The sequence below is a fragment of the Garra rufa genome, chromosome 15, assembly GCF_049309525.1.
Source record: "Garra rufa chromosome 15, GarRuf1.0, whole genome shotgun sequence".
NCBI classification, from domain to species: Eukaryota; Metazoa; Chordata; class Actinopteri; order Cypriniformes; family Cyprinidae; genus Garra; species Garra rufa.
In genome coordinates, this window is record NC_133375.1 from 3,449,267 (window position 1) to 3,474,330 (window position 25,064).

General features: G+C 33.5%; 1 protein-coding gene across 1 annotated transcript in view; it reads right to left on the reverse strand.

Moving 5' to 3' along the window:
- klhl22 (kelch-like family member 22) overlaps positions 1 to 2,029 on the reverse strand; it is a 29,484-nt gene extending 27,455 nt beyond the window's left edge. Inside the window, exons 1-2 of the mRNA XM_073819434.1 lie at positions 1,899 to 2,029; positions 1,097 to 1,383 (exon numbers count right to left, since the gene is read on the reverse strand). Coding sequence (XP_073675535.1) covers positions 1,097 to 1,323 — 227 coding nt within the window. The 5' untranslated portion in view covers positions 1,324 to 1,383; positions 1,899 to 2,029. The remainder of the gene's footprint in view (positions 1 to 1,096; positions 1,384 to 1,898) is intronic.
- Positions 2,030 to 25,064: the final 23,035 nt, after the last annotated feature.

The window sequence follows — 25,064 nt, forward strand, 5'->3', positions numbered from 1 at the left end:
AAGACATTTATAATGTTACAAAAGATCAATGCTGTTCTTCTGAACTTTCTATTAATCAAATAAACCTGAAAAAGTCCACTCAGCAGTATAATAATAATAAATGTTTTTGGAGCAGCAAATCAGATTATTACAATGATTTTTGAAGGATCATGTGACACTGAAGAATGCAGTAATGATGCTGAAAATTCAGCTTTGGTCACAGGAATAAATTACATTTTAAAATATATTTGAACAGAAATTTTACATAACAAAATATTTTACAGTTTTTGCTGTACTTTGGATCAAATAAATACAAGCTTGGTGAGCAGATGATACTTTAAAAAAACATTAAAAATCTTACAGTTCAAAAACTTTTGACTGGTAGCATATATGATGTTCTTTTGAACTTCATGTTCATTAAATTATGCAATCAAAAAAACGTATCATAGTTTGTACAAAAATATTAAGCAGCACAACTGTTTTCAACATTGATGTTTTTGGGCAGCAAATTGACATTATAATAATTTCTGAAGGATCATGTGATACTGAAGACTGGAGTAATGATGCTGAAAATTCAGCTTTGATCACAGGAATAAATTACATTTGAATATATATTCCAACAGAAAACAATTTTAAATAGTAAAACATTTGACAGTTTTAGCTGTACTTTGGATCAAATAAATACAGGCTTGGTGAACAGAAGAGACTAATCTTACAGTTCAAAAACTTTTGACTGGTAGCGTATATGATGTTCTTTTGAACTTTATGTTAATTTAATTATGCAATCAAAAAAATGTATCATAGTTTCTACAAAATTATTAAGCATTATTAAACTGTTTTTAACATTGATGTTTCTTGGGCAGCAAATTGACATACTCTAAAAATTTCTGAAGGATTGTGTAATACTGAGGACTGAAGCAATGATGCTGAAAATTCAGGTTTGATCGCAGGAATAAATTACATTTTAAAACAGAATTTTTTTTTTTTATAATATTCCACAATATTACTGCTCTAGCTGTACTTTGGATTAAATAAATGCAGCTATGGTAAGCACTAAAGACTTTTAAAATATTTAAAATCCTACCATCTCTAAACATTTCAGGAGTGCCAGACATACCTGAAATAGTCACACGAGGCCGCCAGGAGAATGCGATGAGCCTGAATGGCTTTTCCTTCTACCAAGAGCACCACATCGAACAGAATCCCTCCTTGCCGCAGCATCAGGAGCCCATCTAACAGTCCCTGTGAATGGCCATTACTGCGGTATTTCTGCTTGGCACAGGGCTGAGCGGAGTGAACGGCTCCTTGCGCTCCAGCCGTGCAGGAGACCGAATCATCAGCCATCTTGATGTAAAAATGCAAACTGAAAGTGAACCTGCTCACATTTTTATTTGAAGCTCCACACTGATGCAAAATGAAAGAACAAGGAGAGAAAAGAGTAAATACACATAAAACCTGAGACCTTATCCTGTGTGAGTCATCAGTTGTCATTAATCTATATAGAAAGTAAATATGACAAGCATATTTCACTCAGGAAGAAGACATACTTTGATTTACAGGAAATAAAGTCCTGTCCAGTCACATTTTAGAAGCACTGAGAACAAGAACTAGGTTAAAATTATATGATAGTTATCAATAAGAATTTAATTTGTACTCAAAATAGAAAGACAAGCTATGACTAACATGTCTCTTAGATCTCTAAAATCTATTTTCGATTTGGACTTAATGTCAACATCATTTAGCTGTAGTGGCCTGTGTTTATTTCTACAATAAAAAGTGCAAATTAACAATACGAAAATACGAACAAAGACTGCAAGCAGTGTGTGGGTCGTTATATAAACTTGCAGTACAGTAGATGTTGCGAGTTTGTGTATTATGTTATGTGATATTAGCAACACTTCAGCTGTGGCTGCACTTACCGGAAATGATCTGACGGTTGAAAGAAGTCTGCTGCAGTCTGATCACAGCAGTACCTCTACGATAACGATGAGGATTAAGACGAAGATTGACTGTGTCAGTACTATGTTTGTTTTCTGATCGCCCAGCTGAGTTTCCCTGTGATGTCAGAGCAGCGCTTCCGGTACAGAGCAAAACAAATGACATCAGCAGCTGCTGTCAAATGAAAAGCACCGGTTGTGGGAGTTTTACTTATGTTATTTGTCTGCATTTTAATAAGGCATGCGGATTTAAAACTTTTGTTGAATTGGTTATATTTAGCGTAGAAAGCGTGCAAATACCAATTCATTTCTAATCACTAAAAAGTTGTCTCTCACTTGAGTTCCTCTCAAACTATGGCAATCCGTTTTAGCCTAAATATACTAAGCGTTACTCGTCGTAAATGCATTTTTACAAGTAACAATTCAATTAGAGAGCTCTATAATCCAATTTCTATTAGTAACAATGTCATTTAGAGAGCTCTTTAAATCACTTTTTACTAGTTACATTTACAATTAGAGAGCTCACTATGGCAAGCCGTTTTGACTTTTATTCCATCTCAGGATATGACTTCTTGATAATCAACAATTCAGTTTTCACTAGTGAAAATGTTCAGTCTTGATATCAACAATTGTTATTTTCACTAGTTAAAATGGTAATTGTTGATAGCAAGAATCTAATTGTTGATATCAAAAATTCAGTTGTTGATATCTGTAATTGTATTTTCACTAGTGAAATGTCTCCATAGACTGCCATTCAAAATCAATTGTTGATATCAAGAATTCAGTTCTTACTAGTAAAAACCTTTATTTTTGATATCAGCAACCATGTGGTTTATGGCAAGCCATTTTAGCCTAAAATATACTAAGGGTTACTCGTCATAATTGCATTTTTGCTAGTCATATATGGCAAGCCGTTTTGACTTTTATTACATCTCAGGATATGACTTCTTGATATCAACAATTCAGTTTTCACTAGTGAAAATGTTCATTCTTGATATCAGCAATTAGATTTCCACTCGTGACAATTGCTATTTTTGATATCAAATTCAATTTTCACTAGTAAAAATGTTCATTCTTGATATCAACAATTATATTTCCACTAGTTGAAATGTTAATTGTTGATATCAACAATCTAATTCTTGATATCAACAATTCATTTTTACTAGTTGAAATGTTAAATGTTGATATCAACAATTTAATTCTTGATATCAGCAATTACATTCTTGATATCAGAAATGCAATTGTTGATATCAACAATTAGGATCGTAATTTTTGATATCAACAATTAGATTGTTGATATCAATAATTGTAGTTCTTGACATCAAGAATTAAATTGTTGATATCAACAATTAACATTTTAACTAGTGAAAATGTAATTGTTGATATCAAGAATGAACATTTTTACTAGTGAAAGTTGAACTGTTGATATCAAAAATTAGCATTTTTACTAGTGGAAATCTAATTTCTGATATCAAGAATGAACATTTTCACTAGTGAAAACTGAATTGTTGATATCAAGAAGTCATATCCTGAGTAGGCATGGGATGATAACCGGTTTCAAGGTTTACCGCGGTTTGAAAAAGTCACGGTTTCAAAACCGGAAACAAAAAAAGTTATACCGTTCCTACGATATGCGCATTTTCTGTGTCAAAGTGAAAGCGCAGGACTCCCTACTAGGTTGTGTGTGTGCGTCCCTATGGCAAGCCGTTTTAGCATAAAATACACTTTTCCTTACTAGTCATAATTCTGTTTTGACTAGTCATAATTCCAATTCCAGATATCTATCCTGCAATTTTGACTCGTCATAATTGCAATCAAGATATCTACAATGTTATTGTGACTAGTCATAATATGCATTGAAGATATCTACAATGTTAATTTGACTAGTCGTAATATCCATTAGAGATATCTCTAATGCTTTTATGACTAGCCATATTGTTCCATTAACTTCCATTGGAAAATATTTTCAGATATCTACAAATGAGTTTTGACTAGTAGAAATTGTAATTAAAGATATCTATAAATGAATTTTCACTAGGCAGAACTTTAATTAGAGATATCTCTAATTACATTTTTACTAGTGACAATGAAATTAGAGATATCTCTAATTGAGTTGCCACTAGTACAAATTATAATTCAAGATATCTCTAACTGTTTTTTTACTAGTCGTAATTCAATTGGAGATATCTTTAATTCGTCATTTTTAAAGATATCCACAAATACATTTGTAGATATCTGTAAATAATTTACTACTAGTCGAATTACAGTTGTAGATATCTTGAATTGGATTTTTGACTAGGCAAAACTTGATTAGAGATATCTTGAATTGGAATTCTTCCTAGTCAAAACTTATTTAAAGATATCTGCAATTTAATTCTGGATATCTCAATCAGATTTTCAACTAGGAGGATCTTTCTTTGGAGATATCCGCATTCAGCTTTGTGACTAGGAAGAATTTGAATGTAGATATCTAGAATTAACATTCTGACTAGTCAAAATTATTTTATAGATATCTTAATTGTGTACTCAAGCCACCCCTTTGCTAAGCCCCGCCTTAATCTTTAAGCAGTGTTGCCAGATCGGGTTGACGATTTCCAGCCCAAAAGCTCACCAAAATAATGTGATAGAATTGTATTGCCATGTCAAGGTTGATAAGGACCATTTTTATCTCTTTAAAAAAAGAATAATGACAAAATAAAATAAAGATAAATCAATTTCACAGGAATATGGATCAAAACAGTATATGCTTACAAAAAAATATGCTTACAATGTCCAAAAATCTTTTCAAAGTGGAAATTGACCTTATGCACGGAGCGTTCTTTAGAACTTCCGCATAAAGATAAGCCAGCTCGTAAACTTCAGCTGAAGCTCATTTTACACGTGTTATATTTTAGGTGTACACTCGTGAGACTCATCTACTGCCTCGTTCTTATCAGAAACTGAGAAAAAATATAATTGCAACATTATAAACAATGTAAGCGGCATGAAAATTCAGTTTCATTTTATTTAACAACATAATTTAAATAGCTAAATAATTTAAATGCGGAGCCTGGCAATCCCGTACTCTCCCTATCTTCATAGTTTTACATTTAAATGCTGACAGCTAAACACCATCATAATGTGTTTACGCTAACGTTAGCTAGCTAGCGATATTTCTCTTCAAGATAATCACTAAATTGCCTTCATAGTCATGAACAAATTTTTAAAATCTTTTATTATTTTCTAACTCTACAGCTGTGAAATAAAATGTACTTCAAGGACTCACTTTTCATTCATAAAAACCGCATCGGAAAAAAATGACTTTTCACAGAAAACGTCTTTTTTTGGCTAAAATAATATGGAATTACCGCACATAACCAATAGATGGCAGCAGAGGATTAGGCTATTTATTATGCAGCTGCCTTTCAAACTCCCTCTATTTTCAAGACGTCTTGCTTTTCGATTTATTATAAAATTACTAGTATAATAAATTGTATTACTTTTACCACCCTTAAGTATAGAGTATAGCAAGTGCAGAAAATCATTAAGCTCACACACAAACAGCCTATAAGGGTGAATTATTTAAATACTAATATAGTTCACTACAAATATGTTAAATATTTATGGGATAATAATTAAATAATGCACTCAATAAGAATCGATAGGAATTTGAAATACTTTATAAAATTGAATCTTTTAAAAATGTAATCTTGACTCGCGCATATTTAGCCGATTTACTCGCGAATTTTTTTTAAACTGGCATTTGTCATTCTTGAAACATGGACGTTTAGTCCTCTTAGATAAACAACACTTTTCTTCGATCGTGAATGTATTATGTAGAGAAAACGACCAAAGTACGCTCATATTACGGTACAGTACAGTTGACCTGAAATGACTTAGCTGGCTTGACTAAACAATGAAGTATTCCGTGCATAAGGTCAATTAACCGATGACTTTAACCCTTGGAAAAACACATGCATCATTTTCAATGTCCACAGTAAAAATATGCAAATTTCTGTGCAAAAAGTGCACAATAAAGTGATTAGAAACAAATGTTATGTAGCTGGCATTTACGTTCATGCACACACCCACGACAGCCAAAAATGCGTTATTCATTGATGTATACTGTATGATAATAGAACAGAAAAAATAAAATAATAAGAACAATTACCAACAATAATGTGCTAAACCTTGTCTTGTGCCTTATCTTCAGACAGAGCATGTATTTCATGAAGTACACATTTCAGAACATAATGCAAAATATGCAGAACATAAACTGTTGTTTAGTCCAGCAGCCAAAGCCAAGTTTACCAGAGTAGTCTGGACGGTGTAAAAGATCTTCTGACTCATCATTCCCATATTCAGTTTTTTTATTTTTTATTAACTGTTCATTAAATTGTTTTCTTATTTCAGTTACAATTATATTTATAAGTCTTCTATTCATCTCTCACCACGTATAATCCACGATGTGAGATTCGAGTCACTTAGACTTTTTATCGTGTAATCATTTAGGCCACTTTGCCATCGCAATTACTTAAAATGAATAAATGAGCTGCATATTCAAAATCTTGCCCGTTATAGCGTCAAAACCCCGTTACTCACAAGTCATCACATCTCAAAGACGTAAATTGATTGACAGGTCTCTGTTAAACTAAACCAGTTAGGGTTGCGCTAAGCAAAAATGAGTTGATGACTGCACTACACATTATATTACTGTGATACTTTGAGCTCGAACATATTAAAATAACATGACTAATGATAAAAGCGAAATAAAAAGCGGCTGATTGGGCTTTTTTTTTTTTAAAGCAGCCCAAATTTTGTCTATCCGCCCAATGCCTTATTCTCCGGTCCAAGCCGATCAAAAGAAGCCAAATTGGACGGAAACCCGCCCAATCTGGCAACACTGACTGTGGGCGGTGCTGAGGAAACGTAGTTTCACGTCACGCAACAGGAGATTCGACTAGGAGTAAATACAATGCAGATATCTTCAAATATATTTGGGACTAGTCGAAACGGAATTAGAGATATCTCTAATTACCTTTGCGGATATATGACGCGTCTTTTAAAGATATCTATAACACCATTACAGATATCTTAAATTGAGTTTTGACTAGTCAAAATATGTTTACAGATATCTTAAATCCGATTTCTTACTAGTGCAATTATATTTGCAGATATCTCTAATTGTCATTCTGACTAGTCAAATTATAATTATCACTCGTCAAAATACAATTAGAGATATCTGCAAATATAGTTATGGATAGTCTGAACAAAGGTTTAAATGCTAAAACGGCTTGCGATAGCGTCCCTGCAGAGAAAACAATGCAGCCCCTCCCCCACCGGTTAGTGCTCACACGGGGCGCAAGCGTCAACGCTTAACGGAAGGCGTGGCTGACGTTCATGGTCATAGCAGCGTCAGCCAGTGAAATGCTGCTCTTGAACAGGATGAACGTGATTGGCTGCCTCCTGGCCACTGTATTTACATAGAGCGATCTGATTGGCTGACGCGGCGCTTCACTGGCGTTGCTCGCGGCAGAAGTTGAAAATAGGTGCGTTCGACTTCATGCGGCGCCGAAAGAAATCGGCTGCCGCCTTACAAAACAATGCATTCTGGTAAGATCATTTGTCCGACTTTGATCGGCGATGCAGCCGCCTTTCGATCACGTGTGCCATCAAAGTAACGTGAGAGCAAAACGAGAGCAGTCGCAGAGGTCAGGCGCTGCAGTTGCTTAAAACCGACTGCGAAAGCCTTGATGACGACACACTTTATTCTCATTGGTCAGATTATGTGATGACAAGCACGACGTGTGCTGCGTGTTTTTCTTAAAAAAGTTCATGTGTGTAATCAATCTTTATATCGAATATCTGATATTCAAACAAAACATTATTGATAAAAATGAAGACTAGGCGATATGGTAAATATATATTCTTATTGTATAAGAGTTAAAAAAAAAACAAAAAAAAACTGGTCAACCAGAGGCCGTTTTTTAATGGATGTTGTGAGAGGCTTCACTACACTGAATAAACTGCTTATAAAAACTGAAAAATGTCCTATAGCTAACTACAAAACCAAGATACAAATAATAAGCGTCATATTTCATTACATTGAAGTAACTCACATACTTGATATGATCAACAAAAAAGCAAAACGATTGTAGCATATAGAATAAATGATAGGGTAACTTTTTTCTTTTATTTATTTATCTTATGTAGTTTCATTTCTTCTTTTTCTTTATTCCTTTTTTTTGTGTATGTTTGAAATACAGTCTCATCGTCTATAAGTGTCCGACTTGACGGCCATCTCTTCACTCCTCCCCCGACTGCAAGCGGCTGCTCTCGCCAGCCGGCGGCAGGCTAGTGTAGTGCATCTCGAACACACCTAATTTCTCTATGGCGAGTGGATCGTGCCACGGATTACCAGCCGAAGGCGACGGTCGTGTACTTTTTCGTTTGAGAAGGGTTATGTCGCCACACAGACGCGTGACACCAACGCCTTGGAGAAGTAAGTCGCCTCAACAGACGCGTGATAAGTTACGTCGCCTCAATAGACGTGTGAATAGAATTTCCCCTCGGGGATAAATAAAGGAATTCTGATTCTGATAAGAATGTCTCTGTTAGATTTGTTGAATTTGTAATACATTGTCAGCACAGCGGTACTTTCCCCAGTTTCATACAATAAAAATCAAAGATGAACATGTTTATTTAAAATCAAGTAACATAATAAGTAATTAAACAATACCTTAAGTATATTTTGATGGATATAGCCTTGTGTTTTATTTTATTTAAAGGGATGTATTTGCATTTTACTTAAAGGGATAGTTAACGAAAATGAAGAACTTCAAAACCAAGTAATCACTATAGGCTAATAATTTTAATTTCATTTCAGTCCTTTTGTTATTTTCTTTCTTCTGTGAAACAAAAGTTTTTGTTTTTAAAATCTCATCACTTGAAGGCACTGTTCATACTCTCCTTGCACATGGAATAAAGCTAAGAATGAAATCATAAGTTATGGATTGTCAGAATACTAGATCAATAGAAAAAAAATCATAAGAATAAAAATCAAAGTACACTTTCATTTTATTATCCAATAATTTTGATGACTAAAAAAATACAAAATAGACACATTTTTTTTTAAATAATTAATACATTTTACAGCATGAATAAAAATCACAAGAACAATACGTAATGTTTCAGATAAATGTTTAATAATTTAATAACAAATTGTAAAATGCAATAAAAATCAGGAATCTGTAAATTTGATAATTCTCTTTAACTTTTATTTAATTGACAAAAGTACAAAGAATAGATTTTCCAAGTTTCACTGACCAACTTAAATATATTTTGTAAATATAAACAAATTTTGATGGCTACACCACACTAAAAAACGGGACAGAGGCAAAATAAAAAAGGGTTTTATAGTATCTAAATTGGGCTGTTTTGAAGCAGTTTGTGAGCAGGGTAGTAGTATATATAAGTAGTATTAGTAATATTTAAGGTTATCAGATTTGGCTCATCAGAAAGCTATATATCAAGTTATGCTGTTGGTCCACTGGGCCATAGCTCATCTCATCTCTGTGCTGTGGCCAGATGAGTTCACTGGGAAAAATGGATGTCAAGCTGTCAGTCCCACTTATATTAGGGGTAGAAGATTCCTTCTCCTGTGGCTCCATCTAGTGGACAACATTAATATCACCGCCTTCATCTTTCAATTAAAATGGCCGATTAGCGTCCCAATGATAAATTCCTGAAACTAAAGCCGACACGCTACAGGACTGTCATGAATGGAATTTGGTCTTAAGGACGGATCGTGCCCAGTAGGTCTGGGTCTGTTCATGGCAAAAAAGTGTCAGACTGTGTCTAAAGATAATAATCTTAGAATCCAAGAACCAGTCATTGCCATTCGTTTTCACAAAGATTTTTTAAACATTTAATATTTGTCACTGCAGCTATAGCGGAGAAGCGTTTCCTGTCATATGTCATTCAGCATTAATTTTGTAATTTTATCAAACATTTTGCTTGATAGGAAAAATCTCTGTTGTTGTGCTTTATTTCTTGTCTTTTTCAATTCGTAAGTTTACCTGCAAATTTAAATAGTTTCATTTTTATTCAATCGATAGCCTAAATTATGTCAGTGATTCTCTCATTTTTAAAGATGATCAAGTATTATTTCGATCGGCAGTCTAACACAAGTTAAGCTTATTGCCCCATCTATAGATTAGAATACAGGCTAATTCCTTCATTTTTAACTTCTAAAAATTTGTTATGAAGAATAAAACAACTTCAGGCTAGGCTAACGAATTTCTTCATAACCTATAGGTATACATAAGGTATAGCCTATTCAAAACGAAGTTTTCATATATAAATGAATAAATCACGAATATGACGAAACAAAATTATATGTAGATATAGGCTAGATATATAATATCCTCATCCATTTGATACAAAACTATATATACATACATACATACATACATACATACACACACACACACACACACACACACACACACACACACACACATATACATATACATATGGTTTTGTATACTTTGGTTTTGATATTACAGTGACTGGAATTTATTACGTAGTGTTTTATTTCGTTGTAATCATTAACTTGGGAAATGTAACGAATAAAAAAAATAGCCTGCATTTAACTTAGGTCTACAGACAATTCATTTTAATCCCTGATTGTAGAATCCATCAAAAAAAAAAAAAAAAGATTTCTTGAAATTCGTTTGCCGTGTTAGGTAAGCAATCTTCATTTATTCTTCTAAAGTGCAAAAACGTGCTCAGTGCATGCTAAAATCAGCAAACATTTGTGCAATTTCTTAAAAGGAGGTTGCTATTTTGGATTTTGGATACACAGCAGACGAATTTTTTTTTTTTTTTTTGCTCTTTAATGGATTGATGCATGAACAAATAATGCTATATTATCATATTCGTGATTAATGAATACATGTAGACTTCGTTTTGAAGTAGGCTATTCGTTATGAAGAAAATTCGTTAGGCTAGCATAATGTTCATTTAATATTCTGCATAATAATTTTCATTTATTTTTTATTATACTGCAGATCGAAATAAAATAATTTTAGATACTCTTTAAAAATGAGAGAATCACTGACATAATTTAGGCTACTTTTTTCGACTGGAGAAAAAAAAACGATTTAAATTATAATTATTATTTGTTTTGCTCTTTAATGGATTCTATTATTGACTTGAAATCGTGTTACATATGAATGGTCTACATGAGATGTATTATTGCTCAAATAAATGTTTTTAAAAACACGCTAAAAATGTTATAATTAAGGGAATTTAACATAGACCTAAGGCATTTTAAAAGACATTATGTCTACTCCTCATGCAATAATTACAAAAAGAAAAAGAAGCATCGGACATAATCCAAAACTAATGTAATAGCTAAACAGAACATGAAATATCATTATCACATCATCTTAATCATACACGAAAAAGACTTCATATTATGCAGCAATTATTATGCACTGTTTTAACTAAATAAAAGTAATAGCCAATAACAAATAGCCTACATATACTTTAATGCAAACTTTAAATTTAGTTGAAGGAGACGACGTATGAATCAGGCGTCTTGTGAGACGATGTATATGAAGACGACGTATGTATCAGGCGTCTTGTGGGGCGACGCACCTAGTTCAGACGTACTTATCACACGTAATTTTTTTATACATTTCTCATGTACGCCGCCGTCACGTCGCCGCCATTATTGGTTCCAACAGTGACGTCGCCGTGACATCGCCGCGGGTACGTCGTCTGCCCTCCCTATTAATCCCATTCAAAATTTGACACGGACTGACGGCGACGGAAGGGTAGACTGCGCCTTCGTCTTCTTCTGCTTAGCCTTAGAAAAGGCATTATCAACTCGCCATAATTTCTCAACTTCTGTCGCGAGCAACGCGAGTGAAGCGCCGCCGACGGATCCACAATTCCTTTCGGCAAAGCTTGACGTCACCCATTCAAAGTCAATGGGAAGCGTTGACGCTTGCGCCCCGTGTGAACACACGGCGCGTGTCTGTGTTTGTGCACGTGATCCACAGTCAGTGAGATTCAGCAGTAATATAAGTTCAGGACGGCCAAAGGAGGTGAACCCCCACAACACAGAGTGGGGAATAGCAGACTATATGTTCTAATTTTACGTTTCTGTGAACTTTAGCACAACAATTAAGCTAAAGTGAAATCACGTCTTTGCTTTTAAGCCTTCTGTCACGTTAAAGGTGCAGTGTGTAGGTTTTGTGGCATCTAGCGGCGAGATTGTGAATTGCAGCAGAGTACCGCTCACCCCTCCCTTTACAGAACTACGGAAGCCGATACAGGATTTAAATCTCACCTTTTTTTTGACAGCAACGAATAGTGAGATTTCTTTTAAAATGTAATTTAAGGAATTATATTAACTTTATCATTCAATAAAACTATGTTATTGTGAATATTACTTGTTCATCATTGTGTCAGTGTTTTTTTCGCAAGCTGATTCTATGTTAATAAAAACATAATGGTTAATTAAGGTCTTTATGCACCCCTGAAAACATAGTTATTGCACCACTGTCTAGAGATCATCTTAAATATTACACGGGGCACCTTTAACACAAGTGACTGCAATTTAATTTAATTAAGAAGATTCAATTATTTATTTTAATTATTTTGCCTTCTGTTCCATGTTACAAAATGTTCTATATGTTTCCTAAAATAAAATATACTGTAATCCGTTTGGGGAAAAAAAGGTTGTTTTTTTTACCCAGACATTTAAATGTAACATTGTAGAGCAGTGATTACAATACCGTAATACCGTGAAACCGTGATATTTTTATCCAAGGTTATCATACCGTCAGAATCTTATACCGGCCCATGCCTAATCCTGAGATGGAATAAAACGGCTTGCCATACAAGTAAAAATTATTTTGTAGAGCTCTCTAATTATAATTGTTACTAGTAAGAATTTATTTAGAGAGCTCTCTACTTGGCATTGTTACTAGTAAAAATTAAGTTAAAGAGCTCTCTAATTGAATTGTTACTAGTAAAAATGCAATTACGACGATTAATATTTTGGGCTAAAACGGCTTGCCATAGCAATGGCCAATCAGAGGTGTTCAAGAAATCAATAGATGTGTCTGTGATTGTCTACATTGCTCAACACTACAGAAAGTCGTTTGGACTCAGTTGGCCTGCCATTGGAAATATAGAAATGTAATTTCATTTGTAATTTGTTAAGCAAAAATGAAAAAGTTCTTCAAAGTTTTGTCACAAATACCATAAATATTCACTTTATTTTTAAAAGTTAGAGAGGGCACGGCCAGTTTTTTAAACACTACAATCAAAAGTTTTTGAACAGTAAGATTTTTAATGTTTTTTAAAGAAGTCTCTTCTACTTATCAAGCCTGCATATAATTGATCCAAAGTACAGCAAAACTTGAAAGAAATTAAAAAGAAATTATAGATATTAATACTTTTATTTAACATTTATAATGTTACAGAAGATTTCCATTTCAGATAAATGCTACTATTCAAAACTTTCTGTTCATCAAAGAAACCTGAAAAAAATTATGCTTAGCTGTTTTCAACAAAATTATAATAATAAATGTTTTTGAGCAGCAAATCAGATTATTAGAATGATGTGACTGGATTAATGATGCTAAAAATTCAGCTTATTTTACATTTTAAAATATAATCAAATGGAAACAGTTATTTTAAATAGTTAAAATATTTCAAAATTTTACTGTTTTTGCTGTACTTTGAATCGACTAAATGCAGGCTTGGTGAGCAGAAAAGTCTTCTTTAAAAAACATTAAAAATCTTACCGCTCGAGTGTAAATGTGCAAGGCAGGTCTTATGTTAGTTGTAATGGTTAATGGTCACATGACATGCAGGTAAACAAAGTATTTCATTTTTTTAGTAAAAGTTTTATTTTGATTGATATTTTAATATGATTTTGTTTGTGACATTTTTATGATTTAATTAATTGTTAGCTTTTCATTAAACTCAAGAACGCCAGTTTGTGAAACCTTCACATAATGTAATGTTTATTGCGCTTCCTGTTGTTAAGAACAAGGAACGGAATATATTTTCTTTGAATTTTTATATCAATATGGTACTTGATATAATATTATGTCAGTATAAAGAGCCTATAGAGGTCATCAGCATATCATAAATGGCGTTTTCATCTCTGGTGACCAGCAGAGGACGCTAGTGCTCCTTTTCTTCTGTTTTCCATCATTTCAGGTTTAAGAAGTGTTTCAAACATTGCATTAAATACTCATAAACACTTGTTTTTTATTTGAATATTTACACAACAGCAATAGATTATGAATACATTATTAATTCCCCCAATTCCCCCTTTTCAACTTTTATGCCTACTCTCTAAAATAGACAACTGCTTATATAAACTCAAAAAGTCTTCAATTAGATTTACCAAAATCATTTCAGGTTTAAGAAGTGTAGCATCAAATACTTATGAACACATTGATTTTTTATTTGAATTATCACACATTTATGTCTTTAGAAGGCTTTTGTCTTTCAAACGCATTAAAATAGACACATTCACAAATGTTTTTGTCATCTGATCCTCTTTCACCTACATTCATAAAAATAAAGGTGCTTCACGATGCCATAGAATAACCTTTTTTGTCTAAATGGTTCCATAAAGTACCTTTAACATCTGAAGAACCTTTCTGTTTCACAAAAGGTTCTTTGTGGTGAAAGAAGATTCTTCAGATTATAAAAAGGTAAGAAAGAGATGGTTAAAGAACCTTTGACTGAATGGTTCTTTGTGGAACCAAAAATGGTTCTTCTATGGCATCGCTGTGAAGAACCCTTTAAAGCACCTTTATTTTTAAGAGTGTAATATATTTACTTGATTTTACTATTTTAATAATTAAGTATCACATTTGCATGTTCATTGGTTCTTTGACATTGGTTATAAACAAATAAAATATTTAATTTCTTTAGTATATTTTTTATTTTGATTGATTTTAAAATGATTTGTTTTTATTTACCAATTCTATGATTTATTTCATTATTAGATTTTCAATAAACTCCATGCAGTTTCCTTCAAAACACCAGTTTGGAACAGCTTGATGTAATATAATGTTTAATGCACTTCATGTTTTTAATAACAGCAAATGGAATATATTTTCAAACTTTTTGTATTTTTATGTCCATATGGTATATTATCCTATTTAAATCAATATAAAAAGCGAGTTGGGACAAAAGTAATCTGGAGTTAACCTAAAAATAGTCTGAATACAATTACCTAAAATGTGTAATGTAACCAATTACATTACTAAGTAACATTTTTGTAATGTCATTTGGAATCAGTAACAGATTACAATTTGTAATCTAAGTACCTATCTGTACCTTTCAGAAAGGTACTGCCAGTGATACACATGTACAATATATACAGTGCCTTGCAAAAGTATTCATACCCCTTCATTTTTTTTCACATTTTGTTTTGTTGCAGCATTATGTTAAACTGCTTTAAATTACTTTTCCCCCACATCAGTTAAAACTCCATACACCATAATAATGATTTTACAAATTTTACAAATTTATTAAAAATAAAACACTGAAATAAGTACATTGCAACTCAGCTTGGATGGGGGCTGGCAGACATTTTCTAGAGTCCTAGTTGTTCCAATCGTCTTCCATTATGGATAATGCTTCTGTCAACCTTCAATGCAGCAGATTTTTTTCTGAACTCTTCTCTAGATCATTGCCTTAACGCAAGTCTGTCACTGAGCTCTACAGGCAGTTATCTTGACCACAGAACTTGGTTTTTGCTCTGATATGCATTTTCAGCTGTTAGACCTTTTCTGAGAGGTGTGTGCCTTTCTAAATCATACTCATTCAAATGAATTTGACACAGTTTAACTCCACTCGAAGTGTAATATCTAGAAGCAATATGAATGCTTCTGATCTAAATTTCGAGTGTCCCAGAAAACGTGATCTTTTCAGTTTTTTAATTTCTGTTTTTTCTATTTTTTCTGTTTTGTGCTTTGTCATTATGGTGTATGAGATGTAGATTGATGTGGAAAAAAACTCATTTAAAGCAGTTTAACATAATGCTGCAACAAAACAAAATGTAAAAAATATGAAGGGGTATGAATACTTTTGCAAGGCACTGTACATCATGTATGCACAAATAAATATTAATCTTTTGACCTTAATACAATGAACAGCCAGCAAGGCTTTTCACTCACTTCTGTTTTTCTGTAAAGGTCCCTGTCTGGTCAAATAGCAGAAAAAGAGAAGTCATCAAGTGAAATTGTGTTCTGTTTTCCTGTATAATGCACTAAAAATTTTCACTTCCGAAATTGCTAGTAGATTTTACAAATAATGACAAGGAAATGGCAGTAACACCAAATGTAATATTTTGACGCAGAAAGACTAAAATAATATGTTTCAATGGATTTTATTTATAGCTTTAGAAAATCATTTTTGCATCATTTGACTCTCCTTTCAAACATCATTATTCAGTTAACTGCTTTCTTTCAGTGCTTTTGCCATCTCACATGTAATGGAGCATGTTGCTCGTATCACCCAAACCCCCAGCCGAGTCATTTGTAAGGACCCATGTCTACTTGTCATGGTCTGAAATCAATAAGAATCAAACACAGAGGCCAACCCTGGTGGAAAAAAAAAAAAACAGCTAAAACCAGCCTAGGTTGGTTGGCTGGTTTTAGCTGGTCAACCAGCCTGGTTTTAACTGGTCATAGCTGGGTGGCAGGCTGGTTTTAGAGGGGTTTTGGCCATTTTTCCAGCCTGGCCAGGCTGGTCAGGCTGGGAAACCACCAGCTTAAACCAGCTAAGACCAGCCAACCAGCCTAGGCTGGTATTAGCTGTTTTTTTTCAGCAGGGAAATGCAAGGCCAGTGAAATCTGTAATCATAATAGCTGCCTGAATATAAGTGGAGAAAAACACAAACAACAGCATTTTTATGCAATTTGTTCACACTGACTATCAAACTCGGTTTTTCTTCCTGTGCAAGATAAATTCGGGAACCTAACGCAGCACCTCTGTTCTCTGTTCTGTATTCTCAAGAGATATCAGTGCTAGAATCGCACCTCGCTTCAAACATGGCTTCATTTCAATGTGCTCGTTTATAAAAAAAAACACCCTGTACTAACTTAAAATATGCACAGCTCTCACACAAACGCAAGTGTTGCATTGGCACAAAGCATTGAGCAAGCATGTAGGATGTCTTGTCTACACATGATTAATTAGACTGTTAATCATCCATAAACATCCCCACTTTCACAAAAAGCTTATCTGCATTTCATAAACCTCCGCTGGTATCGGCGAGGTGTAATATATGAGGCGTTTACCGGGGGACACGGATTAGCAAGTGGAGCATGAAACTATTGTGTTCATTACCAATGACAGCAAACAATTGCAAAGCACCTGCAAAATGCAATCGCTTCATACATCTCTATCTGTCAAATTACCCTTTTTAAATGGAAAAGATGTCAACCTATCGCACAAAGGCGGTGGTACGTTCTGTAATGAGTTTTTACTAAGATAAGCGTGCTATTCTGCTCTGTGCTAATGGCCTGATGGTTCATTGAATTAGCTTTGCCCGTGGAGACCGTGCTGCGAGGTTCATAAAAACAAATGATGATACATCTTGCGAGCGGGTCTAGCTGTACCAGGAGATTTGAGCACGTAGCGCACGTCAGTCTAGTTCAGTATGCTAAACAGCTTTCACAGGCTAATTATTCATGGTTAATCGTGACCGCGAATGATTTGCATATGCAAAAGTTGTTTTGTTGTTGCTCCTGGCCCTTATAGCACCTCTCGAATCAGCTTGGTTAGTATGCATAATGTTGTTTTAAAGTGGTGTTTATCACAAATGTTCCTTTTGGGCACTTTTTGGTTATAAAAAAATTAGATGCATCACTTTTTTATTGACTAGCTTAGACCAGTATAATTTTCAGAGAGTCTGGTTGGTTAAGGAAGTCGTAAATGGTAATATTTGTTATGCAACCTTGTTATGGGGACACTACCAGCATTTTAGTATCATTGAGAGACTTTTTTATTGATATTCTGGCATAGTTTTTATATTTTCATTTTTATTTTAAGTGTAATCTTTTTGTTGTTGTATGTTTACCACTTTTATTAGTTTTTGTTATATATTTTGTAATATTATTTATTCATGTTTTAGTTTTATTTATTTTAGTATGTCAAGTCAAACTAAATGAAATTGAAATCAGTTTAAATTGCAATTTATTTCAAGTAACAAATGTTTTAGTGAAAATTGGCTTTTTTTACTGTTTTAAAATGCTTTATTTGCTGTATTTATGTTGGTTTAAAAAAATTATTAATCCATTTATTCATTTAAAAAAACCTTCATGACTATAGAATTTAATGACTATAAAATATTATGTTTATTACAAAAAAAAAGCACATTGCTTTGGTGGAAAAAAATAAAAAAATAAAAAAAAAATAAACAGTTTTGTACCTTCTTGCACGTAATCAAATAAACAAATAAAAAAATAAAACCTTGTTATAAGTCTAGACTATTTATAAGACTATTTAATATTTTAAGAGATGTACTGGCCTTGAAACAGGGTTTATTTATTTATGTTATATTTATTATTTTTCTTATTTACGTTTTTTTGTTGCACTACTTTAATGGACATAAAAATAAAATAAGCAGTAAAGCAGTTTTGTATCTTCTTATACCTAATCAAATAAAAAAAATAAAACATTGCCTTTGTAAACATTGTTATAAATAAGTCAACTTATTTAATATTTTAAGAAATGTACTAGCTTTAACACAGGGAGTTTTATTTATTATTATTATGTATTTTCTTATTTTCTAGTTTTATTTTTTGTTACATTGCTTTGGTGGACTAAAATAAAATAAAATCATATTTTATAGTTTTATTTGTTTTATTTTATAGTTTTTTTGTTGCACTGCTTTGGTGGAGAAATAAAATAAAATAAAATAAAATAAAATAAAATAAAATAAAATAAAATAAAATAAAATAAAATAAAATAAAATAAAATAAAATAAGCAGTTTTGTACCTCCTTATACCTAATCAAATAAAAAATGGCCTTGTTAAAAAAATTATTTAATATTTTAAGAGATGTACTAGCTTTAACACAGGGAGTTTTATTTATTATTATTATGTATTTTCTTATTTTCTAGTTTTATTTTTTGTTACATTGCTTTGGTGGACTAAAATAAAATAAAATAATATTTTATAGTTTTTTTTTTTATAGTTTTTTTGTTGCACTGCTTTGGTGGAGAAATAAAATAAAATAAAATAAAATAAAATAAAATAAAATAAAATAAAATAAAATAAAATAAAATAAAATAAAATAAAATAAAATAAAATAAAATAAAATAAAATAAAATAAAATAAAATAAAAAAGCAGTTTTGTACCTCCTTATACCTAATCAAATAAAAAAATGGCCTTGTTAAAATAAATATTTAATATTTTCAGAGATGTACTGGCCTTAACACAAGGGTTTTTATTTATTATTATTATTATTAATTTTCTTATTTTATAGTTGTATTTTTTGTTGCATTGCTTTTCTAAAATAAAATAAAATAAAATAAGTAGTGAAGCAGTTTTGTACCTTCTTATACCTAATCAAATAAAAAAATGGCCTTGTTCAAAAAATTATTTAATATTTTAAGAGACGTACTGGCCTTAACACAGGGTTTTTTATTTTTTATTATTATGTATTTTCTTATTTTATAGTTTTATTTTTTGTTACATTGCTGTGGTGGACTAGACTAAGCTAAACTAAACTAAACTAAACTAAACTAAACTAAACTAAACTAAACTAAACTAAACTAATAAAATGTGAAGCAGTTTTGTACCTTCTTGTAAACAAAAAAAAAAAAAACCTGGCCTTTGTTATAAATAAGTTACATTATTTGATATTTTAAGAGATGTATTTTTTTTTCTTCATCATGACATTAGAAGAGTGCACACAATAAGAACACATTGACATTTTTACCACCAAAATTTTAATTTAAGATTTTTAATTCTAAAAAGAGCATGCTTTTGAAATAAATTAACAGTCAAAATGCCACTGCAAAAACATTTTGTATATCTCGCAGTGAAATATCCTGTGCAGATTGTTTTTTGATGCTTACTTGTATTTGACTCATTCCTGTCATTCATTAATTTTCATTTTTTACGTTTGCTGAACAACTGTATTTGTGTTGCTGGGTTGTGCACACGTGCAGTTCTGTGAAGTAAGACTTGCGTCGAGGAGCATCCTGCCTCCTTCAGTTAGTGTCTCAGGACCTTTTGGCCGGGGCAGTGATGCAGATAAGATGCAGTTACGTCACAGTCTGGTATAGGGCAGGAAATGATCGAGATACAGACAATCAAATGTCCCAACATGCCAACTTCAGTTCCACTGTCCCTAAAGAGAAACAGCAGTGCTTATACATTAAAAAAGAACCAAATGTAAAATGCCTTTTAGTATGAGAAAATCTAGTAGCTGTTTATTTATGCTCATTGTGCATTGGCTAGAATGCAGTGGTTAGAATTTCCCAGATAAGTTTGTCTGGTAAGAACAGAATTAGGATTTTAGACTTTTGATTGGAGAATATCTAGGCAAATCTGAGTGTATTTTGAGACGTTGTTGACATCTTTCTCAAATACAGTACAGACCAAAAGTTTGGACACACCTTCTCATTCAGGTGTGTCCAAACTTTTGATCTGTACTGTAGATATGAATACAACTGAAAAAACTTGTGAAAAAATATCTTTCAGGTGGTCAAATAGCAAATAGCAAATAGTGGAGCTCTGCAGCCACCTACTGGTAAACTACCTACTGGTTTTTTATAGTTGTTTTTTTTACTTTTATAACTGGATTTTCCAAAAGATGGGCAAAAATCTTACACTAAACCATGTGAAATTATCCATGTTATCCCCATGAATTAAAGTTAGAAATGTGGGTCTTTAATAAAGGGTTTTTGTATAAAAACCCATTTGAAAAATATTAATTTATTAATTTATATATATTTAAAAAATATCACTAACCCACTGAAAACTGCACAAATGTAGAGTAAAAACTTTAATAGTTTTTATTTGAATGAGAAGGTGTGTCCAAACTTTTGGTCTGTACTGTATATTGAAATCATCTCTTTTGTCAGTTTACTTCATGAATGATATATACATTTTCATTCAGCCAGATCATGGAGGTTGCAAACGTCAAAGCTGATTCTCCCTTCACTGTGACATGAACTATAGCACATGTCAGAAAGCGGCTGTAGTATACACTTGATATGAGTGTCATGGCTGCTGTCTCCAACGAATATTCAATTAAACTGACTGGCACTGGATCAATGTCGTCTTGAAATACAGATTCGCTCAAGACACTGCTGGGCAGAGTATGTCTGCTTCTGGCTTTCATGGGATTTTCCCAAGGGCACTTTATGGGAAGTGATTAAGAGACAAATATGTTACATAACGGCAGGTGCACTAATAAATTTCCACAGCAATTACATACATCAATGTGCCTGCCAGACTTTACATTTGGACACATTTTTCCAATACAAAATGACATCTTAGTGTGAAAGTCTAAAATCCTGTGCCCTGGGTTATTGACGTAATTGCTGATTTCGTAACAAAGTCAAAAGTGGCCAGATGGTATGCTGTTTCTGAATGGTTTTATATCTATCCATCTGTCTGTACCCTCTTCCCTTGTGAAAAATAAGTGTTTAATTGTATTGAAGGTGCACTTCGCCAAGACCCGCTCCTCTTCATTACTGTTGCTACGTCCAACAAGACAGTGAAAAATACATTGTGCCTACAGACGAGACAGAAGATGTTACTTTTGGAATGAAACAAAGTCTTTACGAAACCAAGTCTTATGAAACAAAGCCAGACTTTACATTTGGACACACTTTTCCAATACAAAATGACATCTTAGTGTGCAAGTCTAACATCCTGTACCCTAGGTTATTGACGTAATTGCTGATTTCATAAGAAATAGTCAAAAGTGGCCAGATGGTACTGTTTCTGAATGATTTTATACTTACCATAACAAACATAGGTACAGCAGCTAGAGAAAACATTGAATTAAGACTCAAATTGCCCAACTAAAGCATAACGGTGACATCAAACTAAACTATTACTTTCAAATAGACATCAACATCTAAAACTCTGTTATACTTAATAAAATCTTGTGTCAATGTATAAAAGAAATAAAGACAATCTGGTTTATAATACGTGAAGCTGGTAATGCTGTTTTTGGAGATATTTAATGATGCTGGACCTTGACATCAAAACGAAGTTTGGGTTTTCACTTTCCAGTCCACATCCAGTGTGATGGGAAGCTTTTTTTAGAATGTTAGAGGGTAATGTTCTAACAATTTTATCAATAAACGTTTTTAGAATGTTTTTAGAGAATCTTATCCTATCTTTCAGCAGAACATTCCTGGAGGTCAGCCCTGTCTTAGAAAATCGTCTCATGAAAATGTTTAAATGCAGCTTCAAATGGCTCTAAATGATCACAGCCAAGGAAGAAGGGTCTTATCTAGTGAAACGATCGGTTATTTTCTAAAAAAAAAAAAAAAAAGGACAATTTTGATACTTTTTAACCTCAAATGCCCAACTTGTTTAACTTTGTGTGCACTCTTCTTTCTCGGCTGGGATCATTTAGAGGCCTTTGAAGCTGCATTTAAACTGCATTTTGGAAGTTCAAACTCAGAGGCACCATTGAAGTCCATTATATGGAGAGAAATCCTGAAATGTTTTCCTCAAAAAATATAATTTCTTTATGACTGAAGAAAGAAAGACATGGACATCTTGGATGTTCACATTATCTGTAAACTTTTGTTCTGAAAGTGAACTACTCCTTTATGATAAATGAAAGTCTTACAGGTTTAGATTTCCAAAACTGTACAAGCATGAAATATATGTCCCAATACTGCCATACTGTTGTAGCCTACTACTATGCGTATTTACAAGTAAGTGCTTTCCCACCACCAATTACAAACTTTTGCTGTGTTGTAGAAATATGTGTCTTGGGATGCAGCCCAGGAAAAGGCGTTGAAAGAATAGTTCCTCCCTGCCGCCCATTGTGTGATAAATGTCTTTTTCAGATTTTTGTCGGTTCATTGCTCTCTGTCCCTCGAGTCGCCCGCCCGAGTAATACATCACATTGTGAGGTGTAATTTGTTTCTGATGGAGTTGGTCCACAACATTGTTACAAAATTCTGGAACAGCCTTTGAATGACTCTTTAATTGGACATATATGGAAAGCTTGTTCTTTGCTCCAGAGAAAAGTAAAAACAATTTGACTTTGTGCACACATTCAATGACTACATTTACAGAGCCAGCGAGTCTCTCGCTCTCCGGGGTGTTTGGTGTTTTATTGCTGTGAACGTGAGTATGAGATATTCGCTGAGTAAATATTGTGCTTTTGCTAATATGTCCAGCAGGTGTACGAGAGGAGAGCGGTGTCATGCAGTGTTCTCTGGAGCGGAAGCCGGTGCCAGGGAGTGGCTGATCTGCACACGATGACTCTAATTAGTGCACAGCTGAGGTGACTGGTTTCCATGCCGACTGGTTGGTCTGGCAGAGGTCAGTCTGAGATCCACTCAGGAAGGAACCAGATAATGTGTTTTCTCTGGTTGCATCCTAATTCACATACTATCTGTGCTCATTAGTCCATCCCATATAACAGTGTGTGAAATATTATGTCATAGGATCCCAGATGGTGTACTTTTTCTGTTTTCTGTTGTTGTTGTTTTGTCTGAATTATGTGTTTGTGTTTGTATTCTTTCAGTGTTTTCAGTAAATGTATGCATTTAAAACTCAACATGGAATCAAAATGGAACTTATTTACTATTGTCATATTACGCATTACATACAAGACATCAGCAGTAAACTACATGCATTTCTTTTTCACAAGTGTTGTCTTTTTCATAGGGTGTAATATTGCAGGTAACCTAGTTTTTTGACATTTTTAAAAGGAATGGGAAATTAAAACTAATTTTTCTGTTAATCATCATCATTAAGTTGGCTTGCTAGCATGTTTCTTACATGATTAACAAGTTACCAGCATGTTGCTAGCATGATTCTATCATGATTAGTGTGTTGCTAGCATGTTTCTAGCATGATTTGCATGTTACTAGCATGTTACCAGCATGATTTTAGCATGATTAGCATGTGTCTAGCATCAGCAAGTTACTAATATGTTGCTAGCATGACTTTAGCATGGTTGCCATGTTACTACCATGTTGCTAGCATAACAAGTTTCTAGCATGTTTCTAGCCTATTTCTAAAATGATTAGCAAGTTTCTCCCTGCTGAATAAAAACAGCATATGCTGGTTAGGTAGGTTTTGGTGCTGGGATGCTGGTTTTAGCTGGTTTATACTGGCCCTTTGCTGGTTTATGCTGTTCCTTGACCAGCAACATGACCAGCATAAACCAGCAAAGGACCAGCATTAACCAGCTAAAACCAGCATAAACCAGCAAAGGACCAGCATAAACCAACAAAGGACCAGCATTAACCAGCTAAAACCAGCATAAACCAGCAAAGGACCAGCATAAACCAGCAAAGGACCAGCATTAACCACCTAAAACCAGCATAAACCAGCAAAGGACCAGCATAAACCAGCAAATGACCAGCATAAACCAGCAAAGGACCAGCATTAACCAGCTAAAACCAGCATAAACCAGCAAAGGACCAGCATAAACCAGCTAAGGACCAGCATTAACCAGCAAAGGACCAGCATAAACCAGCTAAGGACCAGCATAAACCAGCAAAAGACCAGCATCAACCAGCTAAGGACCAGCATAAACCAGCAAAGAACCAGCATTAACCAGCTAAAACCAGCATAAACCAGCAAAGGACCAGCATAAACCAGCAAATGACCAGCATAAACCAGCAAAGGACCAGCATTAACCAGCAAAGGACCAGCATAAACCAGCTAAGGACCAGCATTAACCAGCAAAGGACCAGCATAAACCAGCTAAGGACCAGCATTAACCAGCAAAGGACCAGCATAAACCAGCTAAGGACCAGCATTAACCAGCAAAGGACCAGCATAAACCAGCTAAAACCAGCATAAACCAGCAAAGGACCAGCATAAACCAGCTAAGGACCAGCATTAACCAGCAAAGGACCAGCATAAACCAGCTAAGGACCAGCATTAACCAGCAAAGG